The following is a 27,072-nucleotide window of genomic DNA, read 5'->3' as shown; positions in this document are numbered from 1 at the left end:
GTGGCCATTAGGCCTCCTCTATATATTACTACCCTTACCAGTAACAGACCATGCCTTTCCACCCTCCAACAGATGGTGATATTTCCACCTTTCATCCTACTGACCTCTCCGGTCAAGATACAGCAGGGACCAATTTGGCTCCCTCATTTAGACTTACTCTGCTTAACCGTGTGGAAATAGAAAGGAACGCCTTCCTAAGATGGGGATATTTCTGAGAGGTGGCCAACACTCTCCTAGCATTCAGAAAACAGTTTATGCTCAGAATTTATTACTCTTATTGGGAAGCCCTCACTTAGTAGACATTTGACACAGCCCTGACCAAGCATCCATTTGAACCAGTCAAGGATGTTCCTCTGAGAAGGCTGAGAATGAAGACTATCTTCCTTATTATGTTCGCGTCTGCCAGAAGATTTAGTCAGACCTGAACTCTGTATCTTTCTCAATAGTATGGTGATGCCTCATACTGTCTTCCAAAACCATATTCCAAACTGCATAGTTTGCAAGAGATAAGGCTACCATATTTACACCTGTACCCTAAAGAGACGAGGGAGAGGCTCTGACACAGCCTAGATGTCAGAAGGAGGCTTAAGGCCTCTGCTCCGAATAGTGCAAATTAGAAAGTCAGTCTTACTGTTCTTAAATATATCTCATCTCAGTTTAGGGAAGAAAATGTCTTCAGCAGCAGTAGGTGCCAATAGCAAAACATACACTATTGAAACTCCTAAAAACTCTCTTCGCAGAGGTTCCTTGTGGAATACCAGCTCACTCTTTGAGGAATGCTACTACCAGTGCAGCGTTACACAGGAACACTTTTGTAGAAGAAGGCTGCAAGTTTGTCAGTCTTGACCTTATTAAGATGCTACAAATCGAATCTATATGATTCAGCGGACACCGACTATAGTAGAAAAGTACTGCAGTGCATGATCATGGACGAAGACCACATTCCACCCAAAAACTGGAAACTGCTTTGGGAGCACCCAAGATGTCTTCTGCCTCAGAGGGAGAACGGACCTTTGGACACTTACCATGAAGGGTCCTTCTCCTCTGAGGAAAGGAGGACATCTTGCCTTCCCTGGGTCTCCATCCTTCTCTACCCTGCTGCCTCATTCTTCTACCTCCTCCGGGTTATGCTTTATTTACAGTACATGTTAATGCAACAGGTGTTTTTTCTCTCAGTATTAACAGTTGATGAATGATAAATTCAATGTTACGGCTTTGTGGAGTCACCTGAACTGAAGAGAGGGTGGTCGCACAGGCTAGACAGGAAGAGGAAGAAAGTTAGTTTCTGCCTCCCTGATTGGATGGTGGGAATCACCCAAGATGTCCTCCTTTCCTCAGAGGAGAAGGACCCTTCACAGTAAGTGTCCAAAGGTCCGTTTTACCCCTTTTTACCACCTTAGGGGGCGAATTTCTTAAAATCCCTTCTTAGTGGGTGTTTATATCATGAAAGGAATATTCTCTCCCAATTTCATGTTTCTAGGTCCATAGGTTTGGGCTGGGTGGTGACGAGTCAGTCAGGACACTTGTCTTTATATATATAGAAAGGGGGTTCATAAAATTATACATTGCGGATGGAATTTTCCTTATAGTGCTTGATGCTACTGAAAGAAATTGATAGACAATTCAGGACAGACAAAATTATTGCTTTATACAATACATAGTAAATCCCTTCTCAATTAAATGGTGTGCTGAAAACGCATGTTTACAGTAATTTGGTATTCTGATCTGAGACAGTTTTTACAGATTCTCTAATACTAGTGGCCATTGGCATCTAGCCAGTATCTCTAATACTAGTGGCCATTGGCATCTAGCCAGTATCTTCTCATCTTCAGTTTTCTATTTGCATCGTGTGAATGCTAACATAGAACCTACCTTGACTGATTGTAACCATGATATTTATTCAGCACCAAGTGTTTTAATTATGATTATGATTATACCATATCCATACTCTTTCTAGCCAGATTTGGATGGGTTTGTGTCCAAGGAGCCTAGATAAACAATCTGCTTTCTAGAATATTGTCCTTACTGTACTCCCTAACTGTAATTAATGCTTCCTTCACCCCCTAGTACCAGAACACAAATAATATACAGTAATTACCATTTTCGGGTTTAAAAACCTTGCTGTATATCTTTTCTCAACATTCTACTTAATCCATAATTCTAGGATGTAAATATTGTTCTTTTTGACTGTTTCATCAGAAAAGTCTGTTTTAATAGTTACATTCCACAAGCACAGAACTGAAATGTGAAACTTTTGCATAATCTCAAGCCAGCGTTGATCCATGTGGATTAAAATAGCATGTTACCAAATTTGGAATTGGTTTTGTGACCATTGGGATTTGTAAATTATTGTCATTTACCAGTATAATAGTGTTACTTTAAAATGGCGAGGCTTCTCCATTTATGTGTTGTGGTAAAGTTTTTTCTTAAAATCGCAAGTAGCCAAAGGGCTAAACACAGAGCAATCCTAAGCAGAGTTACACCGGTCTAAACCCATTGAAATCAATGGGCTTAGACTGGTGTAACTTTGCTTAGGATTGCACTGTTAGTATGCTAACCCTGGATGTGGCATAGTAGTTACATAAACTAATAATTGTGTTAGTACAGTATTACATCTGAGTATGATGTGATGAGTGCAGATTGTCTATCCTTTGATGGGTCTTGCTTCAAGTAGAGTTTCAGTGAAATAAAATTTCAAATGCTTTCCTTATTTGTTTCTGTAGTGGTTATTGTATCGTGTGATTTACATTTGTATGTTGCCATAGTACTGAAAGTAAGTACAGAGATTCAGAGAAAACGTTTGCAACAAGAGAAAGGGAAAAGGAACAAGTTCTTGTGTTAAACAACTTGTGTATCTAATAAGCAAAAGATGTTGCTAATGAAATATAAATAGAATGAGATGTTTACTCATTGTGCTCTTATGAAAGGTTATTTCTAAGGCTTTGAGTTTCTGCTCATGTTACTGCTACAGTTTTTCTTTTCTTTATAGATAAAGACACAATAAACAAAATCAGAGATCTCCGTATGAAAGCTGAAGATTACGAAGTGGTAAAAGTGATTGGCAGAGGTGCATTTGGGGAAGTTCAGCTGGTAGGTTATCCTTTCATATGTTCATAGGGCAGGAATTTATTTTAAATTGGAACTTCTGTAAGAAGCTATTTTTAAAAATATCATTTATGAAAAATGAACACTCCTATGCCAATGCTTTTCCTTTTCTGATATGGAACAGAGGTATGTTCTGCAATATGAGTGTGATTTCTATAGTTTTTTAAAAAGTTATGATGAGTGCACATATGATTATGGCTTACATATTGATGTAATGAGAACTGCAGTGGAATATTGTATGAAAATTAACCAGAACTGGTTCCCTGTGTGTTACTACTGAAATAACACAATATATAGGATGAAGAAAGTGGAGCCCATTATGAGTGATGAAGTATTAATAAGGATTAAATGAGGTGATGAATAATCAGCATTAGTTCTCTTTTGTGGTCTCTGTGCAGGTACAATAAGACTTGCACCTATGCAGACTGCCACTCAGAATCAATCAGAAAATGTGTTTGACACTGAGTCACTTTGAAGAAAAGGATGATAAAGCACATACCTTGAGGGGAAAGTCTGCACCTTCCTATTCTGATCTGATTTGTCCACTACAACATCAGCATTGTTGGAATGTTTGTCTTGCAAAATTCATGCACTAGATTCCCCTTTTTGTACAGTTTCCTCTTTTTCCTTCCTTGCTTCACCAGTTTTCTACCTTTTCTCTTTGACATTTTTATATTCCTTTGATGGGTTGCACATCTATTATGCAGTGGCCTACTTTTAAAAAGCATGTGTAGTGAACAAGTAAACTGCCCATAACCATTGCCTTCTCTACTTCAACAATGGGCATGAGCAAAATGTGCCCACATCCCCCCAAACTGACAAAACAGGCTTGCAGAAAGTGCTTCATTTACCTTAGGGTAATGAAATCACATCTTGTTAGTATCAAATGCTGTGGCTTGGGCCTTGAGTGATGTGCTTGTTCTTGGATCTGTCAATATTGTTGTGTACAGTTGAAGTTACAGATACTGTCACTTCCGATTGCAAGTCATTTCAGCAGCTGAGCCAACATATTGGTTCAGTTCTTCTTCATAACTGAGAAAAAGAGTAAACATCAGCTCACCAAATCACCAGGAAGATACATCCACCTAGCCTCTGGAGTTGCCCGTTCTATAGTGGTGACTGCCTTGGGATTGTATGCTTCCTCCCCTGGGATGTCCAACTCTGTTCAGTTGTTCAGATATCAGTCAGGCATTACACACAAAGCCATCTCATCAACCAGTCATGAAAAACCTCTTTTGGATCCCCCAATCCCTCTGAGGCCCTCAATGCACAACAGTGCTTTGTAAGTCCAAGTTGTAGACTTCATTTCTGAAGGACAGCTTCAGGATCCATCTCAGAACCTTAGTTAGGTTTCAGAACCACAAAATCACTTCCTGCAGAGGAGGGGAACTCACCTTCTGTTTATCCAAGATACGCAGAAACTTGTTTGAACCTATTATCTGGGTTGATACTGGGGATTTAAGATAACCATGTATGACATTCCCTTGTCCTTAAACAGCAGACATGGCCTCAGTGGCATTTTTAAAATTCAAAAACAGCTAACTAGTTTATTTTTTTAGAGGGGAAAGGTCAGGTGAAATCAGGGGTTGGATATTTCTGAGGCAGTTATATATATCACTGTTCAATATCACTGAGGTAAAATCAGAACGTTCATAGACTTTAGTTCTTATGTTCTTCACAGATACTTAAATGGCTGTTGTTCCCTTAGTTTTCCCCAAATACTCTAGTATACTTTCTTTTAGTATTCTCTTTCTCTTTTGGAGTTAGGAATGCTGATAACCACTTGCAAGTATCCCAATCTCCTTCTCTCCAAACACCAGTGCTTTCCATCAGTTGTTAACGGAATCTGAAGGTCTCCATAGACAGTTCCCAACCACACCCAACCAAGGATCTCTTCTTCACTCTCCAAAGCTTATCCCCCTGTTTGACTGGGTAGGGGAAATCTCCTCTCCTTAGAAGATCTATCTCTTTTCTTTGGCCCGATTGGGAGTCTGCACCCACTTCCTAAATATCCTTGCCAGCTTTTCCCCAGTTCTCCTGTCAGTATTAAAACGTCTCTCTGTTAGGCCTTTTGTCTCCCCCGACTCTTCACACTCGATGCCTCTCAGCTAGGGCTGAAAACAAACCCTCCTCTTTCCAGCTTATGCTTCCCAATCGTATACCTTGGAGTAGCCTGTAACTCAAAGTTTTTTGTTTCTGTTAAGGATCAACTCTTAACAGTCCTGCTGCTGTGTGTACAAATTCGTCCCAGCCCACCCTTCCCCTCCCTCCCTTCAGACTGGCAAGAGTGTCTGCAATTCCGAACAGAAACCGATACATCCGATCAAGTCCCGAACAAGCAAACCCCCGACTGCTGGATCGGTTGCCGTGGACGGAACCGATTAGCTGAGTCAAGATGGCGCAAACGCCAAAATTGGGGGGGGGGGTTTGAATTGAAAGAAAAAATTGGTTTCCTTCTGAATATAATCCGTATTATTTTTTCTCAGAAATAAATCTTCATTTAGTCTCCATCTAAATTTCTTATAACCCGTTGAACCCTTCCACATTAATGGATTATGGTCAGAACTCACTCTGGGCATAATTTCAATTTTTTTGGTTAATAAACTAATGTTTTTAGTTGTCCAGATCATGTCTGTCCTTGAAAAGGATTGATGTCTTGCTGAATAAAAAGTAAAATCTTTTGTTTTAGGGTTCCATTTCCTCCAAATATCTTCTAAATTTTCTTGTTTTACTAAATCAAAAAAAGATCTTGGTAATTTCCCTTCTTTACTTTGAATCTTTTTTGACTTATTATCTAATTGCAAATCAACAGTCCCATTTAAGTCTCCCATCATTATTACCTGGTCATAAGTCACTTGGTCTAAATTCTGATTTAATTCTTTAAAATAAAGATCTTTAGCACCATTAGGTGCATAAATGCCCAAAACCAAAGTTTTCTTAGAGTTCAGCATAATTTCCACCGCCAAATATCTTCCTTCCTTGTCTCTAAAGACCATTTTAGGTTCCAATTATTTCTTTACATAAATCACAATTCTTTAATATGAGTTTATTGCAAACAAATTATATTACATTTTTGTTTCCTTAGCCAATGAAAAACTGATTTATGCTTCTGGGGTGAATTAAGTCCATTAACATTCCAAGAAATTAATTTGTATTCCTTTGTGGTTTACTCTTTACCAAATTTCCCAAAGTCCTTTTGGTTGTCAATCAAAAACTTTTTCATCTGCTCCATTGTCTTAACGTTAACTCTCATAGCCTGGAAGTTGAAGCTCAAACCTTCTGGAAGTTCCCATCTGTACCTAATATTCTTTAGTCTCAATTCTTCCGTCAGTTCTCTATATTTCCTTCGATCTTGCAGTACTTTTCTAGGAAGTTCTTTCATAATTCTAAATTTCTTCCCTTCAATTTCCAGTGGGTCTTCATAGTGTTTCCTCAAAATCTCATCTCTTAGTTTCTTAGTTGACAGTTGGATAATTATATCTCTTGGCAAATTCTTTTGTTGAGCATAAGTAGAATTCAGTCTGTAAATAAGATCAGAATTGTCTTCTATATCTTCTGGCTGTTTTCCTAAAAACTTTGCCAAAGCCCCCACTATTTGTTCTTGTACATTTACTTTTAAAGATTCTGGTACTCCTCTCACTCTCAGATGAGTCTCTGTTACTTTACATTCCATCAATATCATACGCTCTTGAAACTTTTGATTCTCCCCTCTCAAATTCATAGTATTTTGTTCCACTTCTTGTATTTTCTGCGTTGTTACCAGCAGTTCTTTTTTCATTTCACCAATATCTTTTCTTACTTCTGCCACCTCTGCTTGCTTCAGTTCTTTCATATTTTTAGTCAGGTTTACAGTTAGGGTTTCCCCCATCTTTTGACAAATTTCTTGCATGCCTTCTAACATTTTTTTTCCAAAGCTTCCATTGCTACTAACCACTCCTGCTTGTCTTTATCTAATTTCTTTGCCATCCTTGGACTAACCTTGGGTCCACTCCAAGTCGCAGCCCTGCTTCTGAGCTCCGTTGCTAAAGCTTTCAGTCAACAATACTAATCCTCTTCTTTTTATATAAGTTCAATCAGTTATCAGCTTGCCAATTAAATCACAGTGATTTTTTAATTTAAATTTAGTTCCTTTTCCTTTTTTTGATCAAAGTTCAAAATATACCTTCCCAAAATGTCCGATGTGAGAACTCTATGGTAGCTCTCTATGGTTCTTCTTTTCCACTCCCAAGATGGCTGCTGTTCACTTCCTGTTTACTTTCGGCTTCCAAGTCCTTTCTGGGAGTGAAATCACGTTTCTCTATGGTTTTCTCAGTCTCACGATATTTTCCAGCTGCTCACCCACAGTGCCCGTCCCAGTCAGCACAGTTCTTATCGGCACTCAAAAACCACAGGCATGCATAAACAGTCTTGTTTTTCTCCCCTAAAAACTCCAATTTCCATGCAATTTTTCCGTTTTTTTCTCCAACATTTCTTCAGCAAGCAGTTTACAACGTTGCCAGTAAGTCTCTTCCACTTTTTAACGTTTTTTTCTTGTTAATTTAGTCCCGAAAAATCAGATAGTCATCTTTACCTTGCTTTGCTCCTTATGGGTTTCCGTGCTGTTTCTTATGATCAGAGTAGTTCAAATTCTTTTAAAGAAGCCTGGATTATGTTGATCTTATGCCAGTTCCTGGCTCAAAATGGCCCTGCAGTGATTGAAGCTCCCCCGTCTCTGAGTGGACCTCAAGACGTGGAAACAGTCCTTTATTCAGGACCTCCCCCCGTCGAAGTCACACACTCTCCGGGGTTTGTAGCATCCCAGCTATTCTTCTACCTGTAGAAGAGTGGCGGCATGTGTCTAAATGCACCTGACCCGCCTAAACAGAAGCCCCTGATTGCCCAGCTTAACTGAACAACTTCAGATCGCCATTTTTCCAGACCTGAAGTCATCGCAGTGCCTGTGCCTTTCAAGTTGCTAAAAATTTAAGCGACAAACTGTCCTCACTGCTGTCCTCCTTCATGGTGTGTTTGTGTGTGTGTGTGTGTGTGTGTGTGTGTGTGTAAAGGAAGATGTATAGTCACCAAGGATTGCTCTTGCTATTTTTTATTTCATTTATTTAAGCTTCTATGGCAGTGAGGGGGTTTGAACTTGAGTCTCTCTGATCCTATTCCTGCACTCTAGCCACTACATCACACTGGCTCTTCCTGTTGTCAAAGCCTGTCCTGTCTCTGTGGCAGCATATAAGGAAGGCAGAAAGCCTTATATTTGCATCATGGGATGCAAATTTTGTTCTTCTGCTTAATTTTCTCTTTGTATTGTCCAGTATTTGGCATTTAATGACATGATACCTGTATGTCTTGTAGGAGGAGATCACTTTTGGAACTGCCTTTTTCAATAGAAAAGGAACCTTGTACTGTTTTACAAATCAAGGCTTTATACTACAGAAAGCGACAGATAAACACGACATGTCATAGACGTGGTTTAAAGGCCATGCCAGGTTCTCTTGCCCTGCATTAAATACACTTGGCTTCAATCTCCTCAGTCTTGCTTTTGAAGCTAGAGCCAAAATTGAAGACCTGCCACTTCATGAGCTTCCTAATCAATATGCTGCCGTCGCCATTGTGTCTCCATTTTTTGGACTTTAGCCTATACTCTTTTGGTCTGTTCTGTGAAACTCAAGGCCATCTATCGAACCTTTCAAAACTATTGTGGTTGATGATAGCTGGACAAAAGGAGACATAGAGCAAGGGAATAGGTAGGTGCAGGTCACCTTTGTATGACTGAATTTTAATCATGAACTACAGTGGCCAGTTATTTTAGCAGCTGAAAGCTGTAGTCCAGCATAAATGACAGACCCTGGGAGAAATAATGCACATAGGCACAGTTAGTTCTATAACTGTTACTCTCACCGCTTTTGATCCAGTCATGGTACCGTTGAGCATTTGATCCAGTCTTGGTACCATTCTTCTTGTCGATTTGGCTTATCAAATGAATCCCCAATAATAAATGACCTCTGCCAGTTACAAATGACCAAAAGAGGATTCTAATTAGATGACCTAACTACTATTTCTTCCTATTTTACTTGCCTTCTGTTTTGAAAGCTCTTCCTGGACATGGTCTTTCCAGCTCAGAGCTTTCCTTTGTGATTAGAGAAGTTCCTAGGGCCCAGGAATGCCCCCCAGTCAATATAAAAGGTTGTTTTTAACCTCCCTCCTGTAGTGGGTTAAATCAAACTTGGTCTCTTATTCTTTCTCCAATAACAACTGCTCCTTCATCTTCCAACTTGTAATTGTATACTCAGGTTGCTACGGCTCTTGTTATGCAACCCTGTTCCACAAGTTTTCTTCACTGAATCTTCTTTGAATTGCTGCCTGTGCCACCCATTCCAAGCAGTCCCTCTTAGTACTCCTTGAATTTGTGAAGGTCCAGGGTCTGCTTGGATAATTTGATACCTGAACACTAATATGCAACCCAGAAGATATATCCATGCAGAAAAGGATAAGTAATATCTCCACTGCTCTCTGTTCTCTCTCTTCATTTCTTTGTCCTAAACAATGTGAATGAATTTTGTGTAGTTTTTGGGATTGAACAGAAGTATTTTTGATCTTTCATGTATTTGAATATTACTTGTCCTACTTGTTTGTACTTCTCCTCCCAACAAATCTCTAATTATTCTGCTAGATCCCTGTCTCATGCTTTCTTTCAGACTTGCTCTGGATCTCTGCTACTTTGTCATTGATCCCTAAAATATAACCTAGAAGGCTAATCCAGGCCTGTAGGCTTATTTTATATAGTTGGGTGTTAAAACCCAAATCAGCAGAACCTGCTAGGGTAGGAGCAAGGGACAGTGGAGGATAGGTTTCTAACTTATACTTGGTTATTTTGCATGACTGAGTCCAGTTTAGAACACAGACATATTCACATTGGACATGTGTCTAAGTGTCACCTTTGCAGACCACACACAATAACAGATGATACTTATTGTGTCAGAAATAGAAACTGACACAATGATCTATGAGGCCTTTTCCTTTTTGTTTGCTGATCATACAAAAATAGACAGAGGTAGAGCAGTTTGTGATGATGGCAAACCTCCTTTCTGAGCGATCAGTCTTTCAGCAGGTCCATCTTCTGCATCAAATTTCTCTGAATCTTATCCAAGAATAGCCCTTCTCCAGAACACTTTCAATCTTCTGTGGCTTCTGAGTATAGCATTTTATTCTTTCTATATGCCGCTTTTACTGTTCTCTACCAACATGGAACTCCATTACCCAAGGCAAATAGACTTTAATCATAAGTCATCTTGTTGGCTTCTATTCCTGTTACTTTAACATCCCAGAGAAGAACAGTGCCCATATCCCATCCTAGACTACAGGGGTCTCAGCAGTGTTACCCTCTCTACTGTCTTTCTACATTGTCTTCAGGAGTCTGGTTTGTGTGAACAAAGACTCCAATTTCCTTAGAGCCCAACACTGTGGATATATCCATATCTCTCTTGGTCTTGCTCCCCATCCTTGAGACTCAGTCCTACATGTCATTGCTGTAGCTGTATAATACCAGGCACATCCAGTTAATAGGAATAATGCTCAATTCTTTTGGTGTATGCACATTCTTCCATCTCAGTAGAGCTGACACCATCTTCCATTTGGCCACCAATTCATCTGTCCTTACCAAATCACTTCCTAAGGCTTGTGACCACTGTTATAGTATCTTTTATCAGATTCCTGTACTGGTTCATAGACAGCTTCTGATCCCTCCAAAATTATCTCTGCACCTCCCATTGTTTGTACGTAATACTAGTGGACACAACTTTGTACATTTAGGATAGAAAGGTAGGGCACACTATGAAGGGTGCATCTTCAGCCCACGGTTGTGCCAATGTGCCATGAATGAAGGTCTCACACTAGTGTCCAGGAACTCCTTGCACTTCACAAGACACTCTGGGCCATCCCTTAAATACTCTGTGGCAAGGTTGTCCAGAGATAACATGACTATGAAATGTTATGTGAACAAGCAATGTTTATGAGTTTTAGGATTCTGTCTTCTATGCTCCCTTATGTGGAAGTAATGCATACTACATCAAGAACACCTATATTTTTCAGTGCTGCTGGCCAAGGCAACATCCTAGTGGACTGTCTTAGCATGCAAGGACAAGTAGTACATGATTGATCCATGGTGAAGATCTACCTGAATTCATTCTGTGCCTCTTGAAGAAAGCATCTATAAATGACTTTGCACCTGCCATTAGTACCAAGTGCCCCTAGATGCTATGGTATAGCAGACTGGGCTCTCCCATCCCCTGTGAATGCTGCACTAGACAGGGGGAATAGGTCCTCTTCCTGTCCCTCCCCATCCATTTCAAATTATGAATGATCAACAAAGGAATAAAGAACAAAACTGCTGCCAGTGCTGTAGAAGCTGTTGGAAAACCAGCACTGTGTATTGTGAAGAATAGTTGTCACAGTTGGCATGTATACTCTGGTTTCCCATCTCTCTTGTAGAGTATCAGTTTTCCTGGCATGCAAGGCTTCAACCTCTCTTCTGCTTCCTTTTTCCATGCAGAGAGATTACTGATTTTCTCAGTGAAACAGTTATTCAAAGGTCTTCACCCTCCACTTTTTAACATCTGTTCCATCCTGGAGTCTCTGTTGTGATGAACTGTCCCTTCAGACAGTTAGCAATGTGTAACTTCCACCTTTTGACTCAAAAAAGTGTGTTTGGTTGCTGTAAACTAAATGAGACGAGTCTGCTCTTTTCTCTAACCCAGTACACAAGATTCGAATCCTGTGACACCTTAAAGACCAACAAGATTTTCAGGGTGTAAGATTTTGAGAGTCAAACCTCCCTTTGTCAAATATACTGAAACAGGATTACACTGTTGTACTGTTGTCCTTGGATCCATAGGCATCTACATTGACAGGACTCTCTCTTGCTGCTTTTTGTATGTTAGGTCAGATAGAGCCAGGGTCAGCAAATGTTTCTTCAGCACCTGGGCATAACCATAATTAAGTTTTGCTGTGAACTGGTGCACCTGGCTAAGGTTCACTCAACTAGGGCAGTAATGACTAGGGGTGTGCGATTTGGGATTCCTATTTGGAAAAAACTCCAATTGGGCCCCATTTAGAAAGATTCGGGATTTCTGAATTGGGCTCAGCATTGCTGGTCCTGATTTGGAAATAACCTAATCAAAGCTTTCCAAAGCAATACTTTAAGTGTTGCTGCTTTCAAACGCCCTGTGCCACTTTTTCCAGCCATGGGAGGGGGAGGAGGGACCCCCTCACATAGGCTGGAAAAAGTGGTCAGCGGCATGGGGCAATTGAAAGCATCCAGCAACACTTAAAAGTGTTGCTGCTTTCAAACACCTGCCACTCAGCTGATGGGTCCCTCCTCTCCCTCCCATTGGCTGGAAAGAGTGGTGGGTGGGAAGCTTGAAAGCAATACTTTTCTTCCTGTTTATAAATGGTGAGAAAAGTGCTGCTTTGAGCTTTGGTGTGCTCTGTAAAGATTCCTGAATTTTTATGGAGCATACCGAACACTAGAGGTGGGCACGAACCATGAAACAACCAAACCATGTGGTTTGTGGCGTTTTCACGAACCAGGAACCATGAACTTCCATGAACTGGGGCAAGTTCATGAACTGGTTTGTGGGGTTTAAATGTCCCTTTCCAGCCGCTTAGCAGTGGCAGGGAAAGGGGCATTTAAACCCCCGGATCAGCTGCATGTCGGGGACATCCCCAACAAGCAGCTTGGAGCGGCAGGGAAATGGCCATTTAAACAGCAGAGCTTGGCTGGCCAGCTGGGAACTCTCGGCCGGCTAGCCAGCCAAGCCCCGCTCCGCCCACAGTTTAAATGGCCATTTCCCCACTGCTTGGAGTGGCGAGGAAATGGCCATTTAAACAGTGGGGCTTGGCTGGCCGGCCAGGAGTTCTGGGCCAGCCAGCCAAGCCCCACTGTTTAAATTATAAGTTACTTGTCGGGGATCTCCCCGACAAGCCCCTGATCCATGGGTTTAAATGCCCCTTTCCCTGCTGCTTTGCAGCAGCACGGAAAGGGACATTGGTGTTAAAATGTTAAAATGAACCAAATGAACCAGCAGACCAGTTTGTGGAAGTTCGTGGAAATGAGCTTCCATGAACCAGGCCAGTTCATGGGTTTTTTTGGTTCATATTCTGGTTCGTGCCCATCTCTGTTAAACACTTGATTCCCGAAGTGGCTTGCTGCTTTGGGATTTGGATTATCCCGAATTATTTTTGAAACCTGAATTTTTTTTTGAAATTATTTTAGAAACCCGAATATTTTTTGGGTGCATACCCCTGGTAATGACTGTAATAAACTCAGCCTTGAAGCTTTCCAAAAGCTTCGGAAAGCTTTGATTCAGGATTTCCAAATTGGGGCCAGCATGCTGGATATCCGGAATCTTTCCAGATCGGCTCCACTTTGGGTATTTTTACCCGAAGCGAATACCGAAGCGCACAGCCCTTTAACTTACTGTCTGCTGTATGTTGAGGGGAAGATGGCAGGGAAGTTGTGGTCCTAATCTCCTTCAGATGGGCAGGAATTTGTGCCCGAAGAAGAGATTGAGTTTAGCTCAGAAGGTTCCAAATTATGCTAATTTATAGTATACAACCTGTTTTTACTCAGAGTAGTGGGGTGGTATTTTTAAAAAACTGAACAAGAATAAGGGAAAAGGAAATTGAGTCTAGTCCTCCTGAAAAAAAGGGCTACACTTAAAAACAAATGTATTTGGAATATTTCAGATGTTTTTAATTCCTGGTTGTTGCTTCTTATCTTCTGTTCAAAGGATGGAACAATTTTTGCTTCTATCTTTTTAATTTCTATTGCTTCTCATAACCTATATAGCTCTGAACTCTGAAAGATATCAGTTGACAACATTAAGGAAATGTAAACATGTTATAAAAATAGGCTAATAAATGAAGATTGTAGAGATTCAATAAAGCTACTAAATATAAGTTTGGATTCTGTGCTTTCATTCTGCATGTGCTTCCTTTTGCCTGTTGCAGACATGGTCCTCCACTGCACAGCCTGTTCTTCACACAATGGGCATTTTAGGGCCCCTTTAAAAATTTGGCCTTGTTTAAGCAGAAATGCCTAGCACCAGAGGAAACAGGCTTTGCAGTGGAGTACTGCCTTTGCATTGGATGAAGAGCATCACATATAGAATGAAGGCACAGAATCCAAGCTATAAAATTCTAAATCTAGGAAAGGTATTGAAATATTAAGTTTATAGCTAATAAGCTGTGTATATGGATAGGATATTTTTTTAAAAAAACTTTAGAATCTCTCCCAGTCCTTAGCCACGCGCATCTTCAGCCTCCCATTCAAGAAACTGATTTTTATTATAACATATTCAGTACAAAGTAAATTTGGTTTAGGAGCAGCTGGGGAGATCTGTGTTATGATTAGAAGGCTTGTGCCCTTTTTATTTATAACATTTTCTTCATTTTAAATTTCAAATTTAAAGGTAAGACACAAGTCATCAAGAAAGGTCTATGCTATGAAACTTCTGAGCAAGTTTGAGATGATAAAAAGATCAGATTCTGCATTCTTTTGGGAGGAAAGAGACATCATGGCATTTGCAAATAGCCCTTGGGTTGTGCAGGTATATTGAATAATTTGTATGGATTTATTGTAAAAGGGTTGCTTACTATTATATTATTATGTTTCTAATTTAAGTAAGTATCTAACAAACTGGCTTCCATGTGGATGATGATATCAGCATTATAGGGGCCACCTACAAAGTGCATCCTCATGTTATTCTTCCAGTATGAAAAAGTGACTCTGTAAATTACCTTAGGGAGCTTTCATAGAATCTATAAATTGTACTTGAAAACTGCCGATTTTAACTCTGGTATTTTTTCCTAGGCAATATATAGACTGTTTCAAGTGGTATGATAAATGTAAAGCATTTGTTATAGTGTCTTTATTGGTTTTGGTGATGGTATATTATGATAATTGGTTCATTTACTTGACATAAGTAATTGGTACTTAGATTATACATTTTTTCAAGTAAATGGGGCTGCATTGTATATGGACAATAAACCGTCTCATTGATTTTGGGTCGATAACAAGTTAACTGTTCTAGAGTGCAGCACAAAAGCAGGTAGTACTGCTGAAATTATTCTTGTGATAGTCTTGGTATGATTTTTTAAAAAATATTTGAGTGAATTATGCCTTGAAAGAGGAAAGTATTAATGTTATAATGAATGAGATATTCAGTAATTTTATTTATTCTGTAGCTGTTTTATGCATTCCAAGATGACCGTTACCTGTATATGGTGATGGAGTACATGCCAGGTGGGGACTTGGTGAATTTAATGAGCAACTATGATGTTCCTGAGAAATGGGCACGATTTTATACAGCAGAAGTTGTTCTTGCGTTAGATGCAATTCACTCCATGGGCTTTATTCACAGGTTTGTATGCTGCTGTTCTTAATTTGTGAACCTCATAATACTGTTTCAGCCAGTATTATGCATTAAAATAAAATGTAAACACTGCCACTGATTTATTCTTTCTGTGATAATCATCCCTGAAATTAATTAAATTTTCCTCTTGAGAAAAATAGATTGGTGATACTATGCAGTGTATGAAATATAATTATTTTCTGCTCCAGTCCTCAACCATAAGGAGGTTGAAACCAATGAGAACTCACCTGAGACCTGCCACATGTTTATTTTTATTTTTAAATTTACGTTATTAGTCTGCCTTTCTAACTGAGACTCACAGTGGATTACACAGTGTATGTCAGTACTTTGGGACATGCAATAACAATACAATATAGTATGGATTGCAGAAATTTGAAAACAAGCAGAAATCTAATATAGAGCTGAAACTGAACATAAGCAATTTAACATGGCATATTAAATGATGTGGAAACTACCTAGTACAGATATACTGGTAGCAAAAGACATTACACAGTAGTATAGTTTACAGTCCCTATCCCTTTACCAAAGCATCTCTCTCAACCATTTTCTTATAACACAATCTTAATACCTGTGTAAAAAAAAGCCCTCCTAAATAATTCAGTTTTGCATAGTTTGCAGAAAGCCAATAGAGTGGGACCTTTCCTGATCTTTGCAGGCAGGTCATTTCATAAGTTGGGGGCAACCACGGTGAACACATGTTGATTTTGACAGCTATCTTTTGCCCATTTTGCAGGGTGGCACCTGCAGAAGACTGTGTCAGATGAGCGAAGCTGCTGTGGTGGAGCATAGGGAGATAGGTGATCCCATAGATATGAGGGACCAAGGCCATGAAGGGCTTTGTATATTATAGCCAAAACCATGAATTGAGTTGGGTAATTGATTATAGCCAATGGAGTGACTGTAAAAAAATTACCTTTATATTGTCTGACCAGTTTATGTACGTAAGATACGGGTTAGTTTTCTCACCCATGCTGAGCACGTATTTCCTCATATTGACTTTATATGTTTTTCATATACTCAGTGCTTAATCATTCTCTCTCTCTCTGACATTTTTATTTGGCCATTCCTCAGAATTCTCAGGCCAAAAAACATACCCATTTTTATCTTCACAGCAAGCCTATATGGTAGGTTAGACTGAAAGATAGTGATTAGTCTATGGTCACTTGGTGAGATTAATGGCTAAGTTGAAAGAGGTTGTTGACAAAGTGAAAATGGTAGTTCTGCAGCTGGTGTGTAAAATGTGCTTCAGTGTTAAGTGGCAGTGTTGAGAGGCAACTTTCTTGCATTAGGCTAGTGGTGACCTCTTCTAACCAAATATTGGTGAAGTAAACTGTGAGCTAGTCTTGAGAACACATGCTCCCTCCTGACATTGCCTGCTTTCTGTAGCAAACTCCTTATTCGTAGAAGCATAGAAGCATAGAATCATAGGGTTGGAATGGCCCTCCAGGGTCATCTAGTCCAACCCCTGTTTATTTATTTATTTCTTTATTTAGAAAATGTATAAGCTGCCTTTCCAGAGAATTGCTCGAGGCAGCTGACAGAGTATAAACCATTACAATAAAATTATAAAACAGGCTTCTCTTGACTGTGATTAATCAGTTAATCAGTACAAACATTAATGTCTAAAGTCTGATTATGGTGAACCGCTTAAACTGTAGTTAAAGGGGAAGATGGTTCCAGGGACTGGAAAGGAAGCTGTCATTTTGCCAATATTGGCTCTCATTTTGCTAACTGTTGCTTCTTAGCAAATGTATACTGCTTGTTATATTGTGGGTACAAATCTTTTTTGGAAGGAAAATCTAGTTCAATTAAAACTTGCTTTATTTTTTTATAGAGATGTAAAGCCTGATAATATGCTGCTTGATAAATCTGGTCATTTAAAACTAGCAGATTTTGGTACCTGTATGAAGATGAATAAGGTTGGTATGTTTAAATTCTCAGCTAACATCTATGCCAGGATTTTTAGTAGTAACATGAAAGCAGTCCAAAAATCAACTTTATTAATGCAAAGAATATAGTTACAGACTTAGTGCTAGTTATTGATAACATTAAGTCAAGTGAATGAGGATACCAGTGTTTAACAGACTGAACTTCTCTTGAAAACTGTGAGGTATATTCAGTCTGGGCACATCTCATTGCTGATTTCAGGTTTACCTCACTAAGAGTGGCTCTCAGCTTTGATTTCAGCAGTTTCATGGAAGAAATCATACTCTCACAGAGCCAAGTAGATCCCAAACAGTGCCCAGAGTTTGGCAACATAGCCAGAAATTTCAGGACCATACTAAGATTCAAATACTTCTCCCCTCAGGGATACTACATCATCTTGGTGATTATAGTTCACTTTCAGTCCAATCAGTTCCTCTTGAAACTGAGCCACACTGATAAGGCAGGTGGTTGTCAATAGGTCTTCATAATGCCCCAGTTTCATGATGTACTTATACTGGAATTAAACTTGAACAAGTCAAAAACACTTTTGTTTAAAATCTAAGGTAACTGTATTTGGCCCATGGGTCTAATGTTGGCTGTCCTTGCTCTGTGCTTTTGAATAACATGTTTCTCAAAACTCTTCTTTGGATATCAGTGTTTGAAATGTCTGATGGGCTCCAGCTTTAATCTTGAAATATTTTCTAAGCCAGATTTCAAAATTTTCTTCAAAGGATCAAGTGAGCTTCACTGAGTGATGCTTCTTTCCCTTTAGGAGGGTATGGTACGATGTGATACAGCTGTTGGAACTCCAGACTATATATCTCCAGAAGTATTAAAATCTCAAGGTGGTGATGGTTACTATGGGCGGGAATGTGACTGGTGGTCAGTTGGCGTCTTTTTGTATGAAATGCTTGTTGGTGAGTATTAGAATGATTTGTATTTTGTAAATGGCATTAATTGTATATCATATCAATAAAAATATCTTTTTCTAAATTATTAAAATAGCTGTTTTATTTTAGTAGTTCTCATTTATTTGCTAGTTACTAATTGTTACTTTGTATGTAATTCTGTGACTTCAATATGGTAAAAATAATAGTTGCAGGAGAAATTATTGATCTTAGTAAAGCTTACAATGTTATTTTAAAGTGATAATTTGTTTTATCACTATCCACTTTCCTTTAATTATTAACTATTTAATATAACTTCTGTAGCTCTGTCCCTAGTGTGTGTGTATTTCCTGACCAAGTATGCTGATTAGCTGGTTGCTGCAAAATATATTGGGTTGCAACTAGAAATTTATATACAACTGAGGAGCATATGATACTGTGGTCTGTAAAGTAACAGCAATTTCAAATTGCAACTTTAGTCTTTAGCAAGAGATTTTGCTTAGTATCTTTGCAGGGATACAAAAAAGCCAATAGATTAGATAGGATAGATTCTTTTAAAAGCGATTTCTTACTTACTGCCAAATGAGCTGGTTAAAGTTGATATAGGTCCACCTACATATGCAGATCATCACCTAGTAATTGCTCAGATTGAGTTTGTAAACATCAAGAGATCTTGGAGATTAAATATTTCCAAAACAGGGAAACTTTGACAGTAACTAAAAATTAATTTCTCTTCTGAAGTTAGTAATAGGGATGTACAATTTGAGTTTAGAATTCAGCAACAAATACTAGATTTTGCCCAATTCGGTAAAATACGGTATTACCAAATTCAGTCTGGTATTGCCGATTGATTGAGCAACACTGAACTCAAGTTTACTGGATTTATTCAGCAAAATCCAGTAAAGTTCGGGAGCTGTAGCAGCATGCTGTTTCTTGCTGTTCCTTTGGTAGGGAACAGGAAGAACCAGTGTGTTGTGAAGTTTGTGCCTTTTTTTACCTGATGGGAGGGAGAGGAGGGAGTTTGAGTGAGTCAGAGGCAGAATGGGAAAGGGGAGGTTGAATAAAGAAGGGAGGGGGGAGTGTGAACCAATCCTTGTAGCAGCTCTCTTTCTGTGGACGAATAGGATTATCGAGAAGAAGAATGCCTTTTTAAAACATCTGCAAGGAGTTTAATAGAAACAAATGGACTGGCTGGTGCACCTTTTGGGGGGAGGCATATGGTGGACCCCTGATGTGCAATCTCCCTAAAACTTGGGGGGTCTTGAGAGGACAGGTAGGATTAGGTCCCCTGTATATATGGTGCATTTTGCTTGCAAAATACCACCTCCAGCCCCCTAGATAGCTCCCCAAGTTTTCCCCATAGGAAATAATGGAAATTGGAGGGCCAGGGCACCTTCTTTGGGGGGGCCATTAAATGTCCCCCCCGGGCATCCAATTTTCATGAAATAAACAAGGTCTTGAGAAGACAGGTAGAAGTAGATCCCCTCCAAATTCAGTGTATTTTGCATGCAAAGTGCCACCTCTAGCCTCCGAGAACCTCTCCCTAGTTTTCCCCATAGGGAATAATGGAGATTGGAGGTGGCTTAGGGCATCTTCTTTGGGAAAATGCCCCCCCCAAGTCCAATCTTCATGAAACTTGGTGGGGGGGGGGTAGTTAGAGGACAGGTAGGAGTAGGTCCCCTGCAAATTTGGTAAAATTTGGCCTTAAAATTACCCACTCCAGGCTCTTGGAAATCCCCAAATTATGTTTCTCATTGGAAACAATGGCCAAATTTTACTGAATTTGCTTCTTGTTGCTGAGGCAAACTGGGGAATGAATTCGGCATTTAGGGAATGCTGAATTTTTTTCTTGATTTGGCTTTACCAAGCCGAATCAGCCATTTTTTTTTCTGTGCACACCTCTAGTTAGTAATGCAGCTGGAGTACAATTTCCAATGGTGTAGGAGTTGTTTAAGGCGTACATAAGAGGGCAATTGATCTCACAACAAAGCCATTTAAATAAGAACAGATATAAGATTACAAATAATGGAGAGATAAAATATTGGGTAAATTAACAGGTAATGATTAAAGCAAAAGGAAGTATTTCTGCACAGATGATTAAAAAAGTACAATGCATATCTTGCAGCAAGATCATTGATGAATGGCAGAGAGGAGTTATTTGAAAAGAAATAAAAATGGTAGACCTGTTGCAAGGCTACTTGCTGGAAAACAAATAGATAAAAATCAGATTCTTGTCAAATATTCAGAAAGTAAAATTCTTTTTTTACCTAAGGCAATCATGGTAGAGAATAATTTTTTTAAATTCAGAACTATATAGAGAACGTGCAACAATTGGAACTAAAGATCTTTTTTTAAAAAAATAGCTCTCCTACAAATGCTCTGAAGATGTTAAAAAAGTTAAGTTTGCTAATAGATTTGGATAAGTGTAAAGTTAATTTAAATGCAAGAAACCCTCAGATCTGAATGGCAGATGGTATGGAATTAACAGATGGCTGATCAGTATGATAGATATAATTGCGTATCGATGCGTACCATCTACCTTATATTTTGCAGATGCAGAAAAGACCTTTAATAGAATCAACTACTACTTTTTATGAGCATTACTGGGAAAAATGGGATTGGACTCTAATTTTTGTAAATGTACATCCATTTATATTGCACTGAAGGCATATATCCTTTTCAAAAGATGTATGCCACAACAGGTACTAATGAAACAGGGTATTAGACAGTAATGTCTAATCTCTTTGTCATTCTATAACTTCTATATAGAATGTTCAGTCCAGATTATTAGGCAACATCCAACTATTAAAGGAAGAAAAAGTCAGGACAGCGTTTGCTTTATGCAGCTGACATCTTATTTTCAGTGCAAAAACCATTGTTCATCTTCGTTCTTCTGTGCCTCCACACATGGGGACTGCGCAGGCGCAGGCCAGCCGCCGGAGAATTTTCTAGAGCTTCCAAGGCTCCGAAGGGGCCGTTTGTCGCGCGCCTCAGCGACCGTCTTCCCGCCCAAACGGTCACGTGATCCTACAGCGACCAACGGCCCCTTCCCTCAGTTCTCTTCTTGCCGCCGCTTGGAGAGAACGTGAGCTTCGTTGCTCTGTGCTTTTTTGTGCTTCGTGCTTTATTCTGACTGATTGCTTGGCTTTTGACTTCGGACTTCGTGACCTCGACTATTCTTCGGATCTCGTTTTGGACTTTGTTGTGGACTCGGTAATTTGACTCGGACTGTTTTTGACCTTCCTTTCGCGTGCCCCTGAAGATGGCCTCAAAGGCTCTCTTCAAGCATTGCCTCCAATGCCACACGAAAATGGCCAAGACCGATGGCCATGAACTGTGCCTGTTCTGTTTGGGGGAGACCCATAATGTGACGGCCTGTAAAATTTGCCAGGGTTTCACCAGCAAGGCCCGGCAGGAGCGCAAGGCCCGACTGAATTCCTCCCTGTGGCAGAAGGTCATGTCCGGAGGCGCTCCGTTGCCCTCCTCCAAGGCCGGCCCAAGCCCCTCTGCCGAACGGCATTCCAGAGCTGGCTCAGTGGCCTCCGCGAGGTCGGGGTCGAAACCGCGTCCCCCGAGTACCTCGGCGTCGAGAGCGGCCTCTCCAGCGCAGGGACCGGTGCGGCCGCCCCGTAGCGCGTCATCTACCAGGTCGGATCCGAGACCTACGTCGGAACCGAGGATCCTGGTACCGAGTCCCCGGTCGGAACCGACGTCCGGATCGGTTCCGATGAAGCCTAAGAGGTCGAAGCCGAGGTCCCCTTCGAAGGTGAGGAGCGCGTCGGTTCCGAGGTCTTCTTCGGAACCAGCGAAGAAGAAGAAGAAGACCAAGCATCATCGGTCGCCGCGTCCCGCTCCTCAGGAGGAGGTCATCGTGCTTCCTCACACGCCTTCCCCTCACCTGGGCTCCCCGGAGCCAGAAGACATCACCGTTCCTGTGCCGGATCCGATGGCCTTCGAGACGGTGCCCGCGGAATTCTCGTCGGGGCCGGAGCCGAGCCCGCACCGTCGGAGCCGACCATCGCTTCCCCTTCGGTCGCCGAGGCTGGAACCAAGCCCGTCTCCTCGTCGGAGCCGTCCGTCGCCTGCCCGTCCGTCTCCACCTCCGGTCGGTCGTGAGCGGCATGGTTCCGGGGACAGTGTCCGATCAGTCCGGTCCACTGCGTCCCGGCATCGGCAGGCTTCCTACCTCCCCTCGCCATACCGTTGCCAATGGGAGGGGGCACCTGCGGGCTTCTCCGTGTCGGAACCGAGGCCTTCGACATCGAGGTCGGCGTGGGCTCCCCCTCCGCTCCAGGTTCCGGAATCCCAGCTCGGTTCCGATGAGGAGGATGTGGAGAGCTTTGGCGGCTACCAGTCGGAGTCCTGGTCCGAACCATCGCCGGCTGAGGAGCTAGTGCCATCGGCGGACTCGCCATTCGAGGACCTCCGCATCTACGCCGACCAGATGGCAAGGATGGCCAAGGCTCTCGAGATGGACATCTCCTCGGCAGTTCCCCAGACCAAGGACAAGCTCCTCAAACGCATTTACGGAGACAACCCGGCGTACGTTGGCTTCCCCATGCTCGAGGGTATTGAGGAAATCGTGGAGAAGGTATGGCAGGTGCCCTGTGATCAGCCTCCAACATCCAAGAGGATTGAGCAGCTCTACAAAATCAAGCAGGGTACCTGGCCGGCGCTGGTGAAACACCCTCCACCTTCCTCCTTGGTCACAGAGGAGTTCAACCCCAAGCGATCGGGTCACTCCTCGGTGCCTGCCGATAAGGAGGGCAAGAAGCTGGATGCCATGGGCAGACGCCAGTACATTGTTTCTTCCCTGGGTCTGAGGATTGCCAACTATCAGACCATAATGGCAGGGTACCAGCTGTACCTCTGGGAGAAGTTGGCATCCTATACACGAGACCTCCCTCCTGAGCAGAAGGCTGTGGTGTCCCTGCTGCAGACAGAGGCTGTGAGGCTGTCTAAGCAGCAGATGAACGCTGGGAGCCACGCTGCTGACACTGCTGCTAGAGGTATGGCGTCGGCGGTGGTCCTCAGGCGCCACTCCTGGTTGCGGTCTACGGCCCTGTCCCAGGAGGTACGTTCCAGGGTGGAGAGCATGCCATTTGAGGGGGACTCGCTGTTCTCCAAATCGACCGACGAGACCCTGAAGAAAAAGAAGGAGGACCGGCAGACGGCGCGGTCTTTGGGTCTGGCTCCAGCGGACAAGCCCTCCTCCAGGTCACGGTACGCTCCCAGGTCTGGCCCTTACCACTACCAGGGCAGATACCAACAGCAGCGGCCGGGCTACCATCAGTATCCTGCCTACCAGCAGCGGCCTTACCCTCCCGCACAACAGCAGAGGAGGCGTCGGCCCTTCAAGCCTCGTCAGGCACAGCAACCGGCCCAGCAGAAAGATCAGCAGGGCGCCGGGAGGCAGTACTGACGGGTCGCGCCAGCCGTATCCCCGAACTTTTCGGACAGACTTAGTCCACTCCTCTCTGAGTGGGAGTCAATAACATCTGACTCATGGGTCTTAACTATTGTTGAACTGGGATACGGGCTGGAGTTCGTTGAGCTGCCTAGATGCAGTTCACCCCTGACAGCTGTCAATAACACTATGGCCGAGCTGGATGCGGAGATCGTGTCGCTCTTGGCCAAGGGTGCTGTGGAAGAATTGCCCTATGAGGACTCTGTAAAGGGTTTCTTCTCTAGGTTCTTCCTGGTCCCTAAGAAGGATGGGGGTTTACGTCCCATTTTAGATCTGAGGGGCCTTAATGCCTTCCTCAAGGTGACCAAGTTCAAAATGGTTACGTTGGCGGCGGTGATCGCCTTACTGAAGCAAGGGGATTGGTTTGCGGTTCTTGACTTAAAAGACGCATACTTTCACGTGGGCATACGGGAGGAGCACAGGAAGTACCTGAGTTTTGTTTACCGGCATAGGGTTTTCCGGTATAAGGTGCTCCCCTTTGGCCTGTCCACTGCCCCACGAGTGTTCACTAAATGTGTGGCCCCTGTGGTTTCCTTCCTACGGGAAGAAGGCTGTACCATCTTTCCGTACCTCGATGACTGGCTCATCGTGGCTGAATCAGAGTCTAGGCTGGTGCAGGACATTGGCTTGGTACTTAGCACTTGCCAACGCCTGGGGCTCCTGGTGAACTTGGGGAAATCCAAGCTGGTGCCCAGCTGCAAGGTGTCCTACATTGGTGCGCTTTTAGACTCTGTGGAGGGTAAGGCCCTGCTCCCCTTGGAGAGGGCTCGGTCCCTAAGGGGTCTAGTGTCCATGTTTAAAAGGAACCGGTTCCAGTCTGTGCGCACTATCCAGTGCTTACTAGGGCATATGGCAGCGGCCACCTCTGTGGTGCCTTTCGCTAGGCTGCGTATGCGCCCTCTCCAGAACTGGTTTGTGCGGAGGTATGATGCTCTACTGCACCCTCCGTCCCTCAAATTCTCTATCCCGAGGGTCATCCTCTCCTCCTTGGACTGGTGGCTGTCTGATGACAACTTGTTTAGAGGGACCCCTTTCGGGTATCAACACCATGACATCACGGTTACCACTGATGCCTCTCTGTTGGGATGGGGGGCTTACTGTGGTGATGTGTCGGTGCAAGATGTCTGGTCTGACAGGGAAAAGACCCTCCATATCAATGTGCTTGAACTAAGGGCCATTCGTTTCGCACTTGTGTCTCTTACAGCACTGCTGAGAAATCGTCATGTCTTGGTGCAGACGGACAACACGACTGCCATGTACTACGTGAATCAGCAGGGGGGCACAGTGTCCATGGCCCTGTGCCGGGAAGCCACACTCACTTGGCAGTGGGCTATCAAGAACGGCGTGTCGCTCCGTGCTATACACGTGGCTGGGTCAGACAATGCCCGGGCAGATGCCCTCAGCAGGGCCCCTTTACTAGACCACGAGTGGGAACTGAACGGAGAGTGCATTGGGCCGATCTTCCGGATGTGGGGTCATCCAGTGATAGACGTGTTCGCCACTGCGGCGACCACCAAGGCCCACACGTTCTGTTCCAGGGCAGGGAGCGACCCCCTCTCTATTGGGGATGCCTTCCAGTTTACGTGGACGCAGGGCTTGCACTACATGTTTCCTCCGTTCCCCTTGATTCCCAGGGTCCTGTGCAAGATAGAGGAGGACGGGACGGACTGCATCCTAGTGGCCCCCTTCTGGCCACGGCAGGTTTGGTTCCCGAAGCTCCTGCAGATGTCCCAACGGACGTATGTGAGTCTGCCCCCTCGGCAAGACCTTCTCCTAAACGGGAGCCTGGTCCACCACGATCCCACGAAGCTGCACCTAACGGCTTGGCGGATCGTTCCTCCCCGATAGGCTTTACTGACGAGGTACAGAGGGTCCTCCTGAATGCTCGTCGGCCATCCACTAGGCGCGCTTATGCGGCCAAGTGGCGCAGGTTTGAGCTCTGGGCACTTGCCAGAGGAGTGGTGCCTGACAACAGTCCCTTGGGGGTTGTGTTCGAGTATTTGTGCCACTTGCGTGGCCTGGGCTTGAAGGCTTCCTCCCTCAAGGTCCACCTGGCAGCGATATCAGCTGCTCACACCCGAGTTGAGGGTGCTACGGTGTTTTCTCACCCACAATCCCGCCAGTTCCTTAAGGGCATGTACAATCTTTACCCACCTGTATCAGCGCCAGTGCCTCAGTGGTCGCTGTCCTTGGTGCTCTCACGTCTCATGTTGCCTCCATTTGAACCTATGGCTACATGCCCCTTGGATATGCTATCCTACAAGGTAGCATTCTTGGTGGCCGTCACATCGGCCAGAAGGGTCAGTGAGCTGTCTGCACTGCGGTCTGACCCTCCCTTTCTTGTGTTTCATCCCACCAAGGTGGTCCTGCGTCCCTGCCTTGGGTTCCTGCCCAAGGTGGTGTCCGCCTTCCACCTCTCGCAGGATATTTCACTGCCTGCATTCTTTCCTCAGCCTTCCTCTAAGGGGGAAAAGGCCCTCCATTCCCTAGACTTGAAGAGGGCCCTAGCCTATTACCTTGATAGGACGAAGGGATTCCGCACCTGTCCTCACCTGTTTGTATGTTTTGGGGCCAAGGACAAGGGTAACAGGGCTTCCTCGCAGACCCTGTCTAGGTGGATTGTGACGGCCATTAGCAAGGCCTATTCCCTGGCAGGGGTGGCTTGCCCGCTCCATGTCAGAGCCCACTCCACGCGGTCCCAAGCATCCTCTTCGGCACTCCTCAGGGGGGTGCCCCTGGTTAACATTTGTAAAGCAGCCACATGGTCCTCTGCAGACACCTTTGTCAGGCATTACGCCGTTGATGTCAATGCGGAGCAGGATGTATCTGTGGCCAAGGCTGTCTTACACTCCCTTTTTTCCTGAGGGAGTTTTGGACTGACTTTCTTGGCGTACCTGCTGGGTACCCTTGAGTGAAAGTGTGTATATATGTACCTGGGGGTGTGTATATATGTAAATATTGAATATTTATGTGTCCTTACACAGTTTTTTTTACATAGATGTATATATGCATATCTATTTATTGTTGTTCTTGTTTGTTCAATAAAATTGTGTTGGACTTCACCCCCGCCTTCCTTATTGTGTGAAGCTTGGTACACTCCCATGTGTGGAGGCACAGAAGAACGAAGATGAAAACAGGGTTAACATACCTGTAACTTATGTTCATCGAGTTCTTCTGTGCTGACACACAACCCTCCCTCCTACCCCGCTGTGAACTCCAATGCACAATACTGTGATGGCTGTAACGGATATTGGTGTTTTTAAGG

The 27,072-nt window shown here is 43.0% G+C and overlaps 1 protein-coding gene across 3 annotated transcripts in view; it reads left to right on the top strand.

Moving 5' to 3' along the window:
- Positions 1–27,072, top strand: part of ROCK1 (Rho associated coiled-coil containing protein kinase 1) — a 277,707-nt gene that overhangs the window by 82,185 nt on the left and 168,450 nt on the right. For all 3 annotated transcript variants that reach the window (XM_054984452.1, XM_054984451.1, XM_054984450.1), the window contains exons 3-7: positions 2,990–3,090; positions 14,565–14,702; positions 15,340–15,515; positions 17,362–17,446; positions 18,226–18,370. In XM_054984452.1, coding sequence (XP_054840427.1) covers positions 2,990–3,090; positions 14,565–14,702; positions 15,340–15,515; positions 17,362–17,446; positions 18,226–18,370 — 645 coding nt within the window. The remainder of the gene's footprint in view (positions 1–2,989; positions 3,091–14,564; positions 14,703–15,339; positions 15,516–17,361; positions 17,447–18,225; positions 18,371–27,072) is intronic.

The sequence above is a fragment of the Eublepharis macularius genome, chromosome 7 (genome assembly GCF_028583425.1).
Source record: "Eublepharis macularius isolate TG4126 chromosome 7, MPM_Emac_v1.0, whole genome shotgun sequence".
Taxonomy (NCBI): domain Eukaryota; kingdom Metazoa; phylum Chordata; class Lepidosauria; order Squamata; family Eublepharidae; genus Eublepharis; species Eublepharis macularius.
The sequence above is the reverse complement of the archived record's forward strand: the minus strand, read 5'-3'. Positions and strand labels throughout refer to the sequence as shown.